This window comes from Oculina patagonica, chromosome 1 (genome assembly GCF_052425735.1).
Source record: "Oculina patagonica isolate OP01 chromosome 1, crgOcupat, whole genome shotgun sequence".
Taxonomy (NCBI): Eukaryota; Metazoa; Cnidaria; class Anthozoa; order Scleractinia; family Oculinidae; genus Oculina; species Oculina patagonica.
Genome location: NC_135758.1, coordinates 32641087 through 32659877, shown reverse-complemented (window position 1 = coordinate 32659877; position 18791 = coordinate 32641087). Strand labels below are relative to the sequence as shown.

The following is an 18791-nucleotide window of genomic DNA, read 5'->3' as shown; positions in this document are numbered from 1 at the left end:
CACAGATGGCCTCGATTTCAGGCAAAACAAGATGGCGTCGCAAACTGAGCTCAGAAACATTTTTTGCTTGGAGAAAAGGGCTAAAAACGTGCGGACCAAAATTGAAATTTTTCCGAAAATGTCATGGGAAACATTGAGGGTTATCTTGTCATCAGCAACCGAACGTCATAAAAAGAGTGGAAATCGAGTAAGTCGAAACGTAGTCTCGCAGGAAGTTCGTTCGTAGGTATATGTTTTCTTCTAGACGTCGCTACGCGTCTCAGACGAATAATACGACTTTATTTTTGTGTGTGTGTGTTTTTGAGACGCATATTAAAAAGTGGTCCTCTGACATGCATTTGATACGTCTTATTTTCGGCATGCACTGAAACCCGAAACAACGAAACGAGCGAACCACCGAAACGAAACGAGCGAAACCACCGAAACGAAACCGCCGAAATAACCAAAACGTCCGACACGATACGAAATCAACAAAACCTATTACAAGTATTGAGAGCTTGCCGTAAACAGGCTTACCGAAGTGAACCTTCTTCTCAGGTTAGCTAGCCTGAATAACTCGCAGGTTAGCCTGTTTACGGTTAGCTCTCAATAATGGTAATGGGTTTGCTTGTTTTGTCGATTTCGTTTCCGCGGTTGTTTCGGCGGTTTCGTTTCGTTATTTCAGATTTTAGTACATGCCCTTATATTCCTTTTTTATCGAGACATATAAAATACCTCTCAGACCCAGACGTATTATACTTCTGAAACAAATTGTTGTACGTCCTCCTAGGTAACTACGGTCTTATCCTATTATTTTACTTCTGTTTAATCATCAAACTTTGCTGCGACAGTATAATAAACAGACGTGTTATTTCATTTTATTTTTGCAATTAAATGATTCTTAGAAAGCTAGCACTGAATTGGTTGTGTTTGATGGTGGTAGTGATAGTTCATACATTTGACTACAATTTAATGTTTAATGGAGTTTAAAAAACATATTACAATATTCAACTTTTACAGTTTCGTTACTATTTATAACAAAGGTAACATAATGGTTAGTCATGTTACCAACTTCGCAAAACAATGCTAAGTTTAAACCGGCTTTCATTAAACGAGCTACGTCACGGGGATTTTGCAGAGTTTTGGTCTAAACTGTTCTGAAATTGGTGGGCAACTTGATAGGCAACTTGACCCATGAAAAACGTCATCTTTGAACACCCAAAGAAAGATATAACCTAAAATTTGCAGAACGAAACGAAGCTACGGCTGTAAATCGTTTCTTTTGAAGACGCACGAAAACAACTTGAAAAGTTAAGCCTTTATTTTTCAAGTTGCAATCCATCTCCAACCGAGCCTTCTACAGCCAAAGATACTCGTTAACAGTTTCAGTGCGCTAATATAGTACTTTTGATTAAAACCGATTTTTTCCCTGGACTATTATTTTTAATTGTTTCCTGCGACAGAAGTATAAATGTTGGCTGTTCCAAATTCTGGTAAAATCCTTGACAAAGCCCCTTTAAACCAAACGATCAAAACGATCACGTTTTACGTGTCATAAAGAATCGAAATAAGATTTCTTGTCAATAAATAATATCTAACAAAGTGAGATACATGAACAAGAAGGAACAAAGATCAAAGGTTCGGAAGTTTATCCACGGGTGTGGTAAATTTGAAGTCGCTCGGAAAGAGTTCGGCAGCTCGTAGAAAGATAAGTCTGTAGGATTGACGAATTGTTACATCAGCTACACCAGCAATGTCGCCAATTTCTACAAAAGAAACACAAAACGTAATTATGTTACGACAGGCAAAACTCTATGATGGTTTATTGGATAAAAAGGTCGACATATTCCTTTTCGACTCCTTGTTTTAATTGAAGAATTCAAAAGCTGATTTAATTGAAGCGCGATAATCAAAGTTAGTTACAAATGTTTCACGCATTTAGCTCCACTTAGGCAGAAAAGGTAAACAGCTCGTTCACACGTGACCATATATTAAGCAAAGGTTTCTCTTATTCTGCTGATGATTGTAATCAGTCACCACTTCAATTCATGTAAAAACGCGTACACCTGTACTACTGTAAAGGTGGATTTCCAGTGGCGTGTAATTTTTTACGTGCGTGAAAAAAAGTAGAGACAATGCACAAACGACTTGCGTACACGTTTACGCAAGTCGATCATACATTGTCACTAATTTTTTTTTTACGCACGTAAACGCGCGTAAAAAATTACGCGTCAGTGGAAATCCAGCACAAGACAAAAATCTTTGGTTGTATTTTTTTTCGCTGCCTTGGAGCCAAAGTCGCCGCCGGAGCTTATCCTGGCCAAAGAAATACTGCAATTCCCCATGGATGGGATGCTAGTTCATCGATTTTGCCCTAGCCTGTGAATACAGCCGCCTCTCATTCGCTCCCGCTACCATCGGGTGCGAATGAGAGGCGGCTATATTCGCAGGCTTATTGTGCCCTAACAGTTCATCAGTGCTCATCTCCCTCATTTAGGCTCCTGGGTTGAGAGAGACACTGTATGGCACCCCTCAATCCGGGGTACAACGCGTTATCTCCACTGCGCCTCCTTCAACGTCAGCGAAATTATCGAAAAGACACGAAACAAATATGTAGAAAACGACGATCCAAATAGCACCCCACCCCTATTATAAGTTGTAACGGAAAACAAAGAAGTTAATTTGAACCTTTTTGCGATCTTTTTTCGTCTGATGCCTGAGAGGCCATGTAAATTGCGGCGGCGGCAACTGAAATTGGACTTCGCCTAAAGAAAAAGGAAAAGGAAATAGAAATACTTCACATGAGGAAAAATAATGATACCGCTAACTTCTTTGGATTAATACGCTATAGGAGAGGTAACAACACAAGAACTTTGGAGAGTGCCGAGCTGTACCAATCAGTAAACTGACTCATAATGAATCAAGCCAATTTCTGAGCAAAAACAAAACAAGAATCATCAGTATCGATCTACTTTCTTTTGAATTTTTAGCCTGCCATACTAATAGCACGCAATTATTTTAAGCTCTTCAGCTTTCCACTGCTTAAATCGATGAGTGAGTAACCTTTTTGACAAGATAACGACCAACACTTACCCTGGTACTAAATCTAAATCAACCGCTTTACGAGCGATGTGTGTCGCGGCCTTCTGTACATCTGGCGGAAGACCAAGATTGGAGCAAAACCTCGACTGAAATAAAGAAAAAAGTTACGATGCCATTGTTACACAATAACATAGAACATGTCCTGATTGAATGGATCTTTTGGATTTGGATTTGAAAAATATACGTATATAATTAGCTTCGGGCTTTCTTAGCCCTAGCCTGCAGAACGTGCGGTTTATTTCAGCGAGCGCTCCCCGGGGGGGACTTTAATATGAGAGTGACGGGGATGCTCGTCGTCTCGCTTAGGGGTATAAATTTCAGACTTTGGGTCTCGCTTAGGGCGTTCTGGGAAAAATGCAAGAAAATGGCAATACACCCACTGTATTTTTAGCCATCAGGGTCTCGTTTAGGGTTGCACACGAAGAAATATACAAATATAAGTTCTTTTTCTCAGAATTTTGGTATCTTTTAGGGGTCTAAAATAGCTTGAGACACGCCCAGATTGGTCTCTTTTAGGGGTTCTTTTCAAAATTTCCGACGAGCATCCCCGTCCCTTTAATATGGGAGTCCCCCCTCCCGGGGAGCGCTCGCCCTCGCGCTTCGTGCGACCCGCAAAATAAACCGCCTATTATACTGCTAACCCCGAGGGTTCTAAGCTTACCATGAAATCCGCTGTTGTTATGAGATCCACACTCGTTTCCAGGGCCTTTAATATCAATTTGAAACAACGACCAATTTCTTTTTTGGAGATTTTACTGATAGCGCAAATTTCTGTGGACGAAAGACAGAAAGAGGTGAGCGTGAGATCTTAACAATAAAGCGAGAAACGTTCTCTGGCTTTAGAAAAGTTTTTTATTGCATGTCTTCAATCTTGAAAAGGTAAAAAAAAAATCACTTTTTTCCAGAGAGCCTTTTTCCATTTTTTCATGTTATGTTTCCAGTTTAGTCAGTTTACCTTTAAACGTTCTTGGTACACCCTCTTGTCGACAGGCGATGTACAGACAAGCAGAAGCGATGGCATCATTGCTTCGACCTTTTAAACTCTTTTGCTCGTGTACTTGTTTAAAAAGCTGATTTGCACGGTCCTGAGGAAAAAGGAATCACCATTAGATAAGTTTACTTGTTTGTGTAAACATTGACAAAAATAAAGACAAAACCATATTTCAGACAACTAGAATAAAATAATTTTGACTATAGTGCAAAAGATGCATTATTTTTTACAATATTTTTAGTAAGGTAACACGAATAAAAACATGTTGTTTGTTGCAGTGACACTCTCTGTTCTGACAAAAGACAGAGGATGAAGGGTAATATTTAAACAAGATCCCAACGAGGTTGTGGGTTCTAGGCCAAAAAGTGGGCTTTAGTGCTCAATTATGCCACTTGAGTTGTACTTCAGGCCCCGGTTGATCAAAGAGTGGATAATGCTATCCAGTGGATAAGTGTCGACAAAACATACTACACTATCCACTGGATAGTGATTTATCCACCCTTTGAACATACGGGGTCAGTACTTTAGTTGCTTATGTTCAAATGGATAAACTTAATATTTAATTCAAGAACTTACAGTTGATAATAAGCCAAGTGTTTACGTATTTTGTTATGGAAACCTGCTTACCACTATTTTCCTGGGAAGATTTATTCTATCAGCCATGATGCCGATTTCTCTAAAAGCATTCATAAGACTTCTGTCTGAGCCGGTTAACTAAATAAACAAATATGAAAAACAGACTGTTATAGAAAAACAATTAGCATATAATGTACAAAATTCTGCAGTTAGTGTTGTTAAATAGGGGCCACTTCTGAGTTACCCTTTGCCTCTGTTTCAAAACAGGTGTACATGTATGAAACCATTCAAATGAAGATGAGTTTGATTTGCATGAAAATGGACCTGTAGGTGAAACTCATTTTCAAATTGGTGGCTTCTCACGTAGGCAAAGGATAACTCGGAAATGCCTATTTAAGCATTACATGATTTTCTTCTCTATTTTTTGTAACACAGCTGACAGCGATTATTTAACCTTTATTGTTAGCTCAGAAGTGCAAACCTTCTTTCTATGGGGCACTATAAATTCATTTGCTACTGGGCTGAACTGAAACAAACTGAGGGATGTCTCCTGCATGTGATAGATAGTTGAGTTGGATTAAAAGGGGTTGACTATTAGCAATAGCAAATATAATACCAAACTATACTATCTATTTCACAAAGATAACACAAACACATGTTTCTGTTGAGAAAAACTTACGCCGCCTCGGTTGTGATATTTAGCGTAGCCATCTCCTTCACTGTTTCCCTGTGGTGCTCTCTCGATGATTGTGGAGAGGTCTCCTCCCCCCAATAATGGATTCTGTCATAAGGAAGAATAGGTTTCAGTCCTAACGTCACATTAAAATTCATCTTCCTTGGTGATTGGAAGCACATTTATTTTTTCAGATTTCTCTACATATGCTGATACCCATTTATCCACCACTTTTTTGATTCAAAAAGTAAAGCTGTTACAACTGAGTGGGGAGAGGCAGTGTGCAAGAGAGAGTCAAACGAATCAAACCAAAACATTTGTTGAATGGCAAGGGTTTAGTATGGACTGCACCAAGTTGGGAAGGGAGTGGGGGTAGGGACTAGCAGGACCCCACATTTAGTGTTGTAAAACATTTGACTGTCTTCTTAGTATCCCCTATTCCTGTTGAAAAGTGCTGTTCAGCTTTTCAGCACATCCCCACCATCCTTCCATCCGTACTCATGATGTAAGGAGAAATTAGATTTTGATGACTGTTAAGAGGTATCATTAATATTTTAGTTGCTAGCTTCCAGTCTTACCTGTGCTGCTCCAACACGAGATGGATCACTGTTTGACTTCTCATTACTAAATGTACGCCATTCTGAACCAACATCAACAACCCTAAGAGAAAGAAGAAATACACTGTCAGGTGAATTGTTGGCTTACATGAAGGGTACTCCCTTAAGGATGCAAAGCGCAGTAAAGGATAGGAGAGCATAAAACAGTAACGCTTTAGCCCTTGGACATTCAACTTTGTTTCATTGCTGGATCAAGACATGAGGGAAGAGTTCGGTATCCTTTTACTGAGGGTCTATTATAGGGAGTTGTTCAGTCTCCAGACCACCATATTTTTTCCATCCTAGACAGCAAGTTTCTTTTATTTTCTCCTGAAGAGCGAGACCGCCATAAATTTCTTGACTGTAAACCGCCAGATAACAAGAGTTTTCCTGCAGACCGACGTTCGAAATTAGTTTAGTCCCTCAGACCGCCAGAGTATAATAGACCCTCTTTACTAGCTTTTTAAAATGCTGATTCAACACTTTTACCTTGCATACAACAAACAGAAAATGGAATGACATATAGCACAATGATATTGGCCGCGGCCGCACTTGGCGAGTTAACGGAGTTATTTCCAATTAAACTGGGTTAAAAAAATGTCTAATGCGGCCACGTATTTTTAACAATTATCCTGCGAAATCGCGCGGAATATCGCCTGATACTTAGCCGACGAGGCCGTAGGCCGAGTTGGCTAAAATCAGACGATATTCCGCAAGATTGAGCAGGATAATTGTTTTATTATTCGACAAATTGTCAACGAAACACATTTTGCAGAAAGAAAAACGGTAATTATGCAGCGCTTTACAAGATTTCGGACGAATCTTCGCAACCTACGTATACCGCAGGATATCTGTTATGTACGAATGACAGATATCGTTAGCATTTTGACCATATATGGGCAGCGCGCGCATGTGTTGAATAATAAGGAGAGTTAACCGACTCTTAACCAAGTAAGCAGTTCCCATGGAAATTAATCAAGGATTAATTAATCAGGATTCTCTCAGCGAAGTTTGGTTCGGTTTCACTGAATCTCTCGACACTCGTTTCAGAATCTTCTTCCCTTTAACTATCTGTTTTGTAATCTTGGGAGTTTTCTTCTTCTGGTTCGTCGCTGTAAGTAGATTCGCTGCGATGTCCTCTTTTGTTATGGTTTGGTTTCTTGTAATTTATGCGATTTTCACTTGGTAGTGAACGCTTGGGTTTGTTTGGTGAGCGAAACTTGTTTCTTGGCGTTGATTCGGTCTGTTTGCTTCTTTTTCGCTGGATTCGCTGATCGCTTGGACTTCTAAAGAGATGCGTGGACCGCTTAGTAAGTGCTCAGAGTCGATGGGCGAAAAATCTTCTAAGGAACTGCTCGCGCTTCCTTCACGCGGAATACGGGGAAATCGCTGAACTGGGGAATTTAATTGAACACTGGACGGTTCTTCGTTCTGGTCAAGGCTGATATTTATCGCTTCTCGGTTGGTTCTGTTGGCTGGACCTGGACTGGAAAATGCTGTGGAAATTCTTATCGGCTCTTCGGTATGTGATTCAATATAACTCTCAATGTTCACTTGATGTGGCGGGTCTTGACCAGTATACGGACAAAATGGTAATTCGTGGAGCAGTTCACAATTATCTTCTTCTGATAAATCGGTTTGAACGGATGTATCGACTTTAGGCGTACTGGCTTTAACGGTTTGACTGGCTAGCCTTCTACTTCTCAAGTTATATCTTGGTCAAAAACTTCTCTTTAAGGCTCTCTTGACAGACTTCATTAATATTTGTACTTTTATATATATAGGTTATTCACCAGCCGGGAGGTCCGTATTGGGAAAAACTGTGCCCGAGGTCTTGGATACCGCCCGAGGCCGCAGGCCGAGGGCGGTTCCACGACCGAGGGCACAGTTTTTCCCAATACGGACCGACCAAGGCTGGTGAATAACGTTTTTATTTTTTTCCTACTTTATTTCATTTCAATGTTGTGTCGATCGACGGATTAGCAAGAGTGTAATTAAAATGCTGCCTGTTTGTTATTTAATTCGGAATAAAATAGCTTTGCTTAAAAGAGCCGAACTAACAGAAAGGTTTAGCATATTAAATTGACACTGAAGAGATTCAATAAAAGAAATTGAAGTAGTAAATATGGCATAAATGTAAAATCGAGGCAAAGCATTTATAGCGGAGCTCCCACGGCGCCGAAGGCGCCGGAGCGGAGCATCCATAGGCAGGCAAATGGTATCCTATCGAACCGAGAAATTTTGGTTGTCGCGTACGTCCGTACGCACGGATTAGGCCTGGGAACGAGCTAGGCTCCGGCGGCAACCCGCGTCTTTGGCGGGAAAAATCATGAGTGGACGTCTTTCTTATAGTCAATTGACAGCTGTCAAAACAAGTTTTCCGCTGACCAGTATCACATGACTATATCGCGGGCTCAGATGTAGAACACATCGTCGTTGAATGTTTTTTTAAAGTTGGCCGCTGACCAAGTGACATTTCACCATTTTGAATCGCGGGCGCAAGTACTTTTCTGTGTGTAATTACATGAAGCGAGAAGTGAAATTAGGGAGGTCCGCTGGTTGCTGTCGGCTCGGCTAAATAAAATAATAAGCTATTTTGAACGAATTTGAACTTAATATGGCCATGCTGGTTTATACCTAAACTTTCGTGAAACGGCAAGGTTAACAGCAGAATTTTGAATGTGGTTAAGAGTTAAAAGTCAGGAAACAAACTCACAACATGCCGATTTACCAAGTGTACGAATGAGTTCACCGAGAGGACTCCGCGATTGAAAAGCACACGACAGTTTATTACAGATAAATTATTTCTGGATGTACAGTATTCCTCGTTTATCCCGGGATAGCAGCCAAAGAAAAACGGATTGTGACCGATCGAAATGGACAAGTTACTTGTTGAGTTCAAAGCAAAGACGGTCAAAGACAAAATCCCGTTACGAAAACATGTACAAGGTAAGCTAAGCTTATTATTGATGTTCCTTTTTTAACAGATTAGAAGAGTTTCTGTTATTTAGATTAACAAGCATTCCATCTAATAGCACTCGTTCGTGTAACCGGTATGTCAGATCTAGGGCATTCAACCTTATTGAAATTCGTTTTGTCTTAAACACGAGTTGTATTCAAAGCAGACAGCTTCTACTGCGATAAATTTGTTTATCCTGTAATTAAATCACCGAAGTAGGAGGAATACAGCACTTTAAAACGTTGGAAAGAGCAAATTTCCAGTTACACTACAAGATCAAAATTTACACGTGTATTTGCAAATTTGTAAGAATGTGTTCGAGTCAGACACATTAGGGAACATTGCTAGCTGACAGCCTTAGCGAAATATAGTTTTCTCAACCTATACTATTTTTTACTGAGAACTTTGCTTAGTTTTCCTTATTTTAGCTTTTTAGTGAGTGAAAATGTTTTGTGAAAGTTTTGTATTTATAATCTGATAACAGCCGTTCTGGGAATAAATTGATAATTTTATTCATATTTTTATTAGTGTAGTGTTTGAACTACACTCATGCGGTAGATTGTTTGTGAGGTGAAAAGTGCTAAGGGGATAACGCTAGCTGTAAACAATTCCAAGCATGCCATTCATTTCAAAAGATCGGCTTTCAAATAGCCTGCGTCATGTTGCAGCCAGACGTGTCACCAAATCCTTGATATACTGCCAGGCTACTTTCAAGAGATCGTGTGTATTAAATTATAAGCAAGATTTAAATCCTCGCGTTTCCAGGTATGAATTGCAAGACTTACTCATCTTTTGCCGAAAAATTGAGAAAAAAAAACCTGAGAAACAGCAAATACATGTTAAAAAGCAAGTTTCTTTGATTTGTCAAACATGCACGAAAGCGAATGTTTCCAAATTTATATTTAAGCAACATGACCTTTTCCCGACATTAACAATCCGTCACGCAAATTGAATATTTCTCAAGTATTTCCTTCCATGAATGAAACTTTTGTTTGAGAGCGGAATATTTTCTCAGAAGAAAGTTTTCAGACCGTCGCCTCGGACATTATAACAAGTGTGCCGTGTGAAATCTTCGTAGTGCAAAAAACAATACTTTCACTGCTGATTCCATCTGTTGAAAAAAAAAAAAACATTTACCGCAGTTTTCTGTTTTTTAACGTGGGAACAGTGGCTTCATTGTGAACTAAGGAACGGTTATATAGGTTTGGCTTCGTCAGTTGGAAGAGCTTAATAATAATAATAATAATAATACATAATATTTTAAGAGGAGGCCTCCAATCACCTGGGGGTGGTTTTCAGGAGGGTACTCTGAAAAAATGAATGTTTAACCTTAAAATACATTAAAATCTAAAATATAATAAAAAGATAAAACCTATGCGGTACGCTAACTAAGATTAAAAATTAGAACAAGAATTAAAATACTACTAACTAAGGTTAAGAATGATTTAATAAAAACTGTTTCAGTTTGTATTTAAAAATAGTTTTCGGCATCAGTTTCTTTAAAACACTAGGTAGTGTGGCCCAGTAATCAAGCTTAAGGGCCGAAAATTTCGAAGTCCACTTTGACTGGTTTGTCAACTTTTGTTATTCAACTGAAGAGAAATAGTTATTGATATATTGTATTGCCCATCTTTTCGATTTTCATTGTGATTTTCTTGTCCGTGACATTGTTTTGCTTTTGGATTTTCGGACGGTCTGTTAAGTCAACATAAGTTTGTAAAAAAATTTCGCATATTGTGATTATAACGAAAATTAAACTGAAATCACTACATTTCGAAATAAAACAAAAATTTTATTGTCATCAACAGTAAGTAAATTCAACTTATCGTCGTGTCCAAGGGAGGACAATGTGGTGTTTCATTTTTTTATGGTCTAAACGGTAACCGCTTCGGCTTGATAGAGGTGTCAGTTTTAGTTGCTACATGTATTTCAAACACTACACTCTCCGATTGGAGCACTCGTTCCAGGCGTAGACAATCGATAAAGCGATAATCGATAACAATCCATAGCAATCGATATCAATCTTCGTATTGTTTTACTTAATACTAACGCCATCTGATATCTTTAAGGTAATTCCCTAGAAATAGAACTGCTCATAGATTTCCAACTGAACTTTGCCAGTTGTTTGTTTACCTTAAGGCAAGTTAAATTTTGAAGTAAATCAAAGTCTCTTCTAGATATCAACGTTTTTGCATGAAGTATGAGTCGAAGGTTTATCCTGTGCATTGTTCTTCGAACTTATCATTACAGTTTCTTTGTAGTTTAGTTTAACAATTTCCTATCTTCGCGGAGGAAATGCAGCCATATAATTTTGTCAAAAATGGCTCATCCGCGCCGGGTATTTATACATATATTCCTTAACATTACACAAATAAACAGTGCAAATTTCACCGAGATCTGATAATTCTATACCTAAGGACCTTTCGAGGCAGTCGATTACGGCAGCGAAATTAGCAAATGAAACAGCAAAATATGCGTTCGACGCTTTGTTTTTGCGACGCCATATTTGAATTGTTATAGGTAGACCGCTGTTCAATGTGTTCAAGGCCGTATCGTTACGATTGCTCCACGAAAAAGCACGAAAAAAAACCCGGATATTTCCGAATACTGTCGGAGAAAACATTGCGCATATAATTGCGGCGTAAACAAATCGTTACACTCAAGCTGCGTTTTGTCTAGGCTCTGCGAGGGTCGGACATCAAGACCCAGGATAAAACAAAAGCCATATATACAGTGAATGCTTTCGAATTATATTTGAAGATAAAATACGAAAGAATTTTGCTGTCTTTGACTGAAATTCCACTCGAACTGCGTAGATACGATCGCATGTTGTAAAGCCGATTTATGCAACATTGCTGTCAACGGCTCAATGCGAGGTCTCTAAAAGCTTAAAGAAGCCCCCATCTCTTGCATTTGTTTTAACTTCAATAATATCTTTGAAAAGAGTGAGTTTTTTGGTATGGTTTATTTTTGACGTTTGTAATTTTTAAACGATGTAAGTGCTAGTGATTATTTATTCATGTTTTAGTTACGCAATCCATTGTTTGTGCGACGCTTTTTATAGATCGCCTTTCAGACACACGTGCGTTGAGATAAGAAAGCTGACATGTCACTTTTAAAATTGTTATATAACGTTTGTAAATGTGACAAGTCACGTTTTTTCCACAAGATCGCAAGTGATGACCCACAGCGGAAAGTTATCCCTTGAGAAATTAAAAAAGTCCCTTGAGAGTTTACAAATATGTGGTTCCAAATCTTGTCCACATAACCCCTATTCTACCATTTTAGCTTGTAAACAAGCAAAAACGTCGAAAAAAGGGGCCGTCACCATATTCGTTTAGGAGCAGGAAGACCTTGTATTTACCATATAATTCCTCATATTTCCTTTGCGAGTACTGCTGAAAGTGCACCTTTTCAGTGATAATGTATTATTCTGCCATAGAAATTGATCTGTATTCATTTTATAGAAAGAATTTGATCGCTACTTTCGAACTAAGAGAAAAAAATGATAGGTCACCGAACTCCTTTACGAGAAAATGATGATTTTTCTCTCTTGCGAGCCAAGCCGCATAGAAAAAAGCCGCCATTTTGTTTATGTGCGCGTGCTTATTACGCGTAACATTCTGCGCAGTAAGGATGTGCAATGCAATACTAGGGAGTCACCTTAAAACGAATATACATTTACACCTCCAGGGGCTCCTTGGGATTAGTGATTGTTATTGATTACTGTCGATTGCTACTACCGAAACAGGTAGAGCACGAATTCAAAAACATTCGTAGTGGTTGTTTTTGGCGCCAAACAGCAACGATCTGCGTCACGTGGCTGTGCTTGTCAAATGAAAAAGGTGAACGTACACAGTCACATTCCTGAATGTTTCATTCAACAAATGATGAAGCTTTCGATGATGGCGTTCTCTGTAAACAGCAAAGGCAGGACATTTATATCAGGAAAACCAATCGACGACAGCCTAAGAGGCAGTATAATCGACTCGATTATTGCTGATGGCGGCCCGAGGACCACATACTACCGAAACAGGTATAGCGCGAATTCAAAAACATTCGTAACGGTTGTTTTTGGCGCGAACCACGAAGTCAGAACGCAAAGGAATGTAACCATGTGCATTTACCTTTTTCATTGGACAAGCAAAGCCACGTGACGCAATTCGTTGCCGTTTGGCGCCGAAAACAACCGTTGCGCGTGTTTTTGAATTTGCGCTCTACCTGTTTCGGTAGTATTGATTTTTATCAATTTTCTCAATCGATAACAATCAATAATAATTTTTTCTGTGAGTTCTATTGTTATCGATTACCAATTAACAATTTGTGATAGATATCGATTGTATCGACAGATTTGAGATATCGATTTCTATCGATTGACTACGCCTGGATTCTTATAAATTACAATAAAGAAAAAAGCACAGATTCTAACTTGTTATGTGTAAGATCATGAACTTTTTTATGTTATAACAACCAAATTGATCAGTTATAATATAGGATAAGGACTTGGAAAAAAATTCCAGTTTGCCCTGTGGTCAACAAGCAGCTCTCAAATTTTGCTGGCCTAGGACAGTGCATGTGACACTGGGTTTTAGCAAACTTGTGACTGTATAATTAACTTGTAGTCAGATGATCATGACATGCCTGGGCCTTTACCCATTATGCAAGCAGGCATGAAAAATTAATTGCTTGACAAGAAAATCTACTTGCCCCCGACAACCAGAGGGGAATTGTGGCTCTTAGCATTGCTATCTTGACGGTTGTGACTGGTACAATTTTTTAATCCTTTCAAAGTTTTCCAGCCTAAAGCAGTGACTTATCAGATATTTTTGCCTTAATTATTTTTTCTATAAGAGTAGCAGGCTAGTTTTCGATCCTGAAATAACAAAAAACAAGTTTAAAATGTGCCTGTTTGCAATGAGGAAAATATCATTTAAAGCAAATTTAAAATACATGTACATTCAAATGTACTTCAAGGTTTACGAGGTTAATTGAGTGACCGGTATTTATGGAGGTTGTAAGAGGCAGTTTGAGTTTATCATTAATTTCATATAAGCTAATCTGTTGCATTTCTAAAACTTGCTATATTAGGATTTCCATACCTTTTATGGGTTTTTGATATGTGTACATTTTGTTTTTAGTGAGGGAAAACAGGAATTCAAGGGGTGCAGTTTATGTCTGTGATGATGAAGGTAAGAATTACATTAGTGTCAGTTTATACCTTTATTTCTCTAAATGCTCTTGTTTTTCAAGTGTAAAATTTTGGGGTTTAATTTGAAAAATGATAAGTGTTGTAACGGCTTGGTAAGTTTATGTTTCCTTAAAATCGTGGTTCCTATTGAGGAATTTAACAATTTACATGTATTAACAGCACATGTAAATATACATACAAAATGTAATGTTTTCATTGTTCAAGAAAAGAGGGGATGGTGGGGGGGGGGGGGGTAGGAGGGCAAAAAACCCAACAAGATCTGCTACCTGACCCGACAAATACTGGAATACTTGTAATTATTTTGTGGGAGAAGTGCAAATTGACCTGTTCAAATTCCGCTTGTTAACAGCTAACCTTAATATCTACATGTAAGCTTAAGATCTAACTTAACATAAATTGTCTTGTTGTGGTACTAGGCAAATAAAGAAATAGCATTTTAACTCAGCTGAAATTTCACATGAAAACAAAAAGTTTATAAACTTTTAGAGCTGCTAAGGCCAGAAAAGCCAGTTGGGCTTGTTGATGAGCCAGCTTAGTGTTTTCTTAGCTACATCGCTAAGAAAGGGGAGAATATGTAAGCTTTCGTGGAATTAATCACAGTGCTTTCAACAGCACCTGTCAGAGAGCAATATAAGAGTCTTAAGACACCTCATTTAATAGGGAAATCATGAATTTTAGCTAGTGATTGACCCCAAAACACCCACCAAAGCTCATTCATATGCCAGGTCTTATTGATAGCACTATTTATGCCTTCAGTAGGTCAAAGGATTTTTTTGGTTCTGAACATATCCCCCAACACAGTCCCTGTCCCAGGCAAAAATTGGAAAAATTTTTCTTTTTTATGCATCTGCAGCGTGTTCTGAACAATTTAAGCTAATTTAAAATTATAAACATTATGTCTTATGTCTTTTTTGCCTTTTTCAGGGTTAACACGAGTAGCAGAATTTCCACAGAGTTGGAGACACAGAAAGAGATAAATGAACAATCAGATTATTATATTTTATTCTTCATTGCATGTACAAATGTACTGTGTGTAGAATACAATTTATTTTTAAGGACAGGTGTAATTTTAAAGTTAATGAAATAAAGCCAGATAAGGTACAATCATGTACATAAAAAATCATCCTGCTACCTAAACATTTAATTCCCAGTGCCCACACTGCAAAGAACAATAGTTATGATAATGAGATACACATTTCATCAATCTCTTAATGCATGGTAAAATGGTAAAATGGCATGGTAAAATTTTTGCCAAGCAATCTATACCTGAGTTTAGAACTAACAAACAGTATTTATGCATCTCCATAATTTTTGCTAAGTTTACATGTAATTAAGCAAAGGGCAAAGGGACTCATATAAAGGAAAAAGGTGTTATCATTTTGGGGACCCTATTTGGCAGAATGACAGAATGTCAATATTTTGCTTGCCACTACCTTTTACTCCAGTTTGCTAGCAGGAAGCTGTTATTTTTGGTGTTAGGGACCAGTCATTATTTATGTAGAGGGGGGAGGGAAAAAAGAAGGGGGGGGGGGGTCAAGGCTATTTCGGAGTGGCAAGAGGGGGAGGGGCTAAAAAATTTTTATAAAGAAGTTTAGGGGGGGATCAGCAGTTTGAGGTGGGTAAAACAGTTAAATAGAAGAGTGCGAAAACAATAAGTGAAACAGTGACGCTAAATTGTACAATTTTATGCTATAATTTCTATTGATTTCTTTTCCACTATTATGTACAACTTTAGTGATTTGTATTTTACAGAAATACTGTTTGCACTCTAAGCTCCATTGTTATCTCAAATTTTAGTTAAATAAAGAATCCAGACCTATCTGCTTTAATATCTGGTTTGACTGAAATTATTTCTTTTTACAAAATGATTATCACTGCAATAGCCCAAGAAGTAATAAAACATGATATAACAACAAGAAAATAGTTCTTTTACACTTTAGGAAAATCATTGGAAAAGAATTATATTTTGCATGGTTATTACATTTGTGTTCACCATGAGAGCATAATTTGTAAAAACTATCACTTTTCCAAAGTTAAGGAGTTAACAATTGAGGTATGTTTACTATACACATAACTCATCCAAAATTTGCCCTATTGCTGGAAGAGTATCCATAGCAAAGAAGCCTTGGCTGACTAAGTGTTGATCCAGCCGCTGTGCATCAGAACAAGTGTGCAATTAAGATTGTATGTAACGTGCATTTAATAATTACTTAAGGCATATAACAGGAGATATGAAGTAAGGGGGGGGGGGGGGGGTCATCACGTAAATATTGAATAAAGAAGGGGGATCACTTGCTACTTACATGGCCTGGAGGGGGGCTTACAGAAATTTTGATCTTTCCAACATATTTTCCCCTCCCCCCTCTACTCCCCTCTACATAATTAATGTAATGACCGGTCCCTTAGGCAATAATAAGACTGTGATTGTCACCATTCCATCGTATAGGGCCCCCATTTGGGGGAGGGGGGAAGCTACATGCAACACTTTCCAGTTGTATGCTATGTATAGCTGTAACATACCAGTTATGATGGGGGTATGGATACGTTCTAGAGCAACCCTTTCTTTGTTCTTGTTTTATAACTTTGCGAGTTGCGAGTGTATCTTTAGAACCAAGGTTATGCATAGACTACTAATGATATTTTTGATTGATCGATTTTTTAACTCTTATTTGGTGCTGTTGTTCATGGTGAAAAGGGATACGTATCATATATAAAGAAAATAACATGAATAAAAAACAGTCTAAAAAATTATTAAGAGGAAATAACTGGGGAGCTCCGCTTTTAGGCTTGCCTAAATCTATATATTATCATTGACAAAACTGAACACTTTTAAATCGATTTCGGCTTCCCGATGAATGTTTTGAAAGGAATTGTGTTCGTAAGATAGTAATTCCTTCTCGGACTAAAAAATATCTCCTGAAACACAGTTTTGGTACAGCTAAACATAATTGTTTTTAAGGTATTAATAAACTCTGCGTTGATTCCCAGCAGAATTTCTTTGTGATGAACAGTGCGAAAGTGAAACTGAATGAAATGCGTAGTTTGGACGTACGGCACAATATTGCGAGAATTATTTTGACTGTTTTTAATTAAAGAATTGAGGATAAAAATAAGCGAAAATAAGCCACGACGTTTCGAACTCATCTTGTGTTCATTATCAAGTAGATATGAGTAAAATAACGGTCGAGTTAAGTTTAAATGCAAAGAACCTCATTTTCTTGAATGATGTCAACTAGTGTTTTGTTTTGGCAAAAAAGTGGCCGATAAAAGGCAGTTACTCAAAATTGAAGTTAAAAACCGGTGCAGCTTACCGCAATGGCGTTAAAATGATTGCGAAATGTACAAACAAGACAAACAACCACAAACTACGAAACTAGAACTCGATTTTGTCGATAAAGAAATGTTTACTCGCCTTTGGAAGAACTTCGAGGCCTTTAATTCCACTTCTATTTTGTCTTTTCTCATTTACAACGACTGGTGAGCAGCTATTTCGATTTTACAGAGCAAATCTTTCATGTTTTCGATCGTACAACGCTGCAACATAATTTCGCGCGGAAAACACACTCGACGATTCATCTCGCAACGAATACCGCCCGCTCCCGGAACCAATCAGATCGCAGGATTTGTAGAATACCGCCCGCTCACGAACAAAGAAAAAAAATAAATATAGGTTATTCACCAGCCGGGAGGTCCGTATTGGGAAAAACTGTGCCCGAGGTCTTGGATACCGCCCGAGGCCGCAGGCCGAGGGCGGTTCCAAGACCGATGCACAGTCTACAGATGCACCCAACGAGGAAATTCTAGCTGAATATTAAAGTGGCAGAAATTTTTAGGTAAAAAATCTCATTGCCCGAATTTGTGAGCTGTTGTTATCTTTCCGAAAATTGTAGCTTGCGTTTTCCCGTACCCAGAACAACATTTTTACCTCTCACCGGAAAACAACAGGTGTTATATTAACCATGAGGAAGAATCGAGGTGACATTTCACCAAAGAAAATCTGAGGGGATAACAGGCCTTCTAAACAAATATTCACCGAAATGATCCGTCGGTTGCCCCTGAATCTATTCCTGAACTTATTCCGCAAAGTCTTGTCAAACCTCTTTCAGGCTCACTCGCCAAACACTGCACGACAAACGTTATTCATGCTGATTTGGCAAAGGTTCGAATATTCGATTGAGACGATTCAAACGGAAACAATTATGAACAGTCATGACCGATCACAGTTATTGATGTGCGTGACTAGAAGCTTACCTATCTCCGACAACAAGACCACATTCAGGACAAATCATATCCCCGGCGCGATAATCTTCGATCAACGGAGCTTCGGGATGATACGGACAATTTACCGTCTGTGAACTGAAATACAAGGCAAGAAAAGGGAAAATACGTTGGACCTACTGCACAGAATAACATATCACAGTAGAGACAAATAAATCAACTGAACGATGATAAAAATTGTAAGAGAAGAGAGAAGTACAGTACTAACCTACTCGCCATCTCTGTTGAGTCAACACACTGACCTGTAAACTGACTGGCAAGGAAGCTCGTGCCCACTTATATAGCCTCAGACCGGAAGTCACTACGGCTAGTACTTTTACTGGACGATTGCATCATAGTAAAATCACGAGCTACAGTAGTTTTACTGGCTTGACAATTCAAAACAAGGTACTTTCCCCAACATTATATGGTTAAACAACGAGGGGGGT

General features: G+C 38.4%; 1 protein-coding gene and 1 long non-coding RNA gene across 2 annotated transcripts; one reads left to right on the top strand and one right to left on the bottom strand.

The window, feature by feature from the left end:
* Positions 1 to 1417: 1417 nt before the first annotated feature.
* LOC144664882 (transcription initiation factor IIB-like) lies at positions 1418 to 18462 on the bottom strand. Its single transcript, XM_078526093.1, has 9 exons — positions 18337 to 18462; positions 5900 to 5981; positions 5328 to 5429; positions 4700 to 4786; positions 4037 to 4166; positions 3743 to 3852; positions 3073 to 3167; positions 2668 to 2744; positions 1418 to 1745 (listed from the first exon to the last, which is right to left on the bottom strand). The coding sequence occupies exons 1-9, from the start codon at positions 18372 to 18374 to the stop codon at positions 1612 to 1614; spliced, it is 855 nt and encodes a 284-aa protein (XP_078382219.1). The 5' UTR covers positions 18375 to 18462; the 3' UTR covers positions 1418 to 1611.
* Positions 13349 to 16327, top strand: LOC144664912 (uncharacterized). The gene is made up of 3 exons (XR_013572876.1): positions 13349 to 13475; positions 14015 to 14065; positions 15010 to 16327. It is a non-coding gene; the product is annotated as an uncharacterized LOC144664912 (long non-coding RNA).
* Positions 18463 to 18791: the final 329 nt, after the last annotated feature.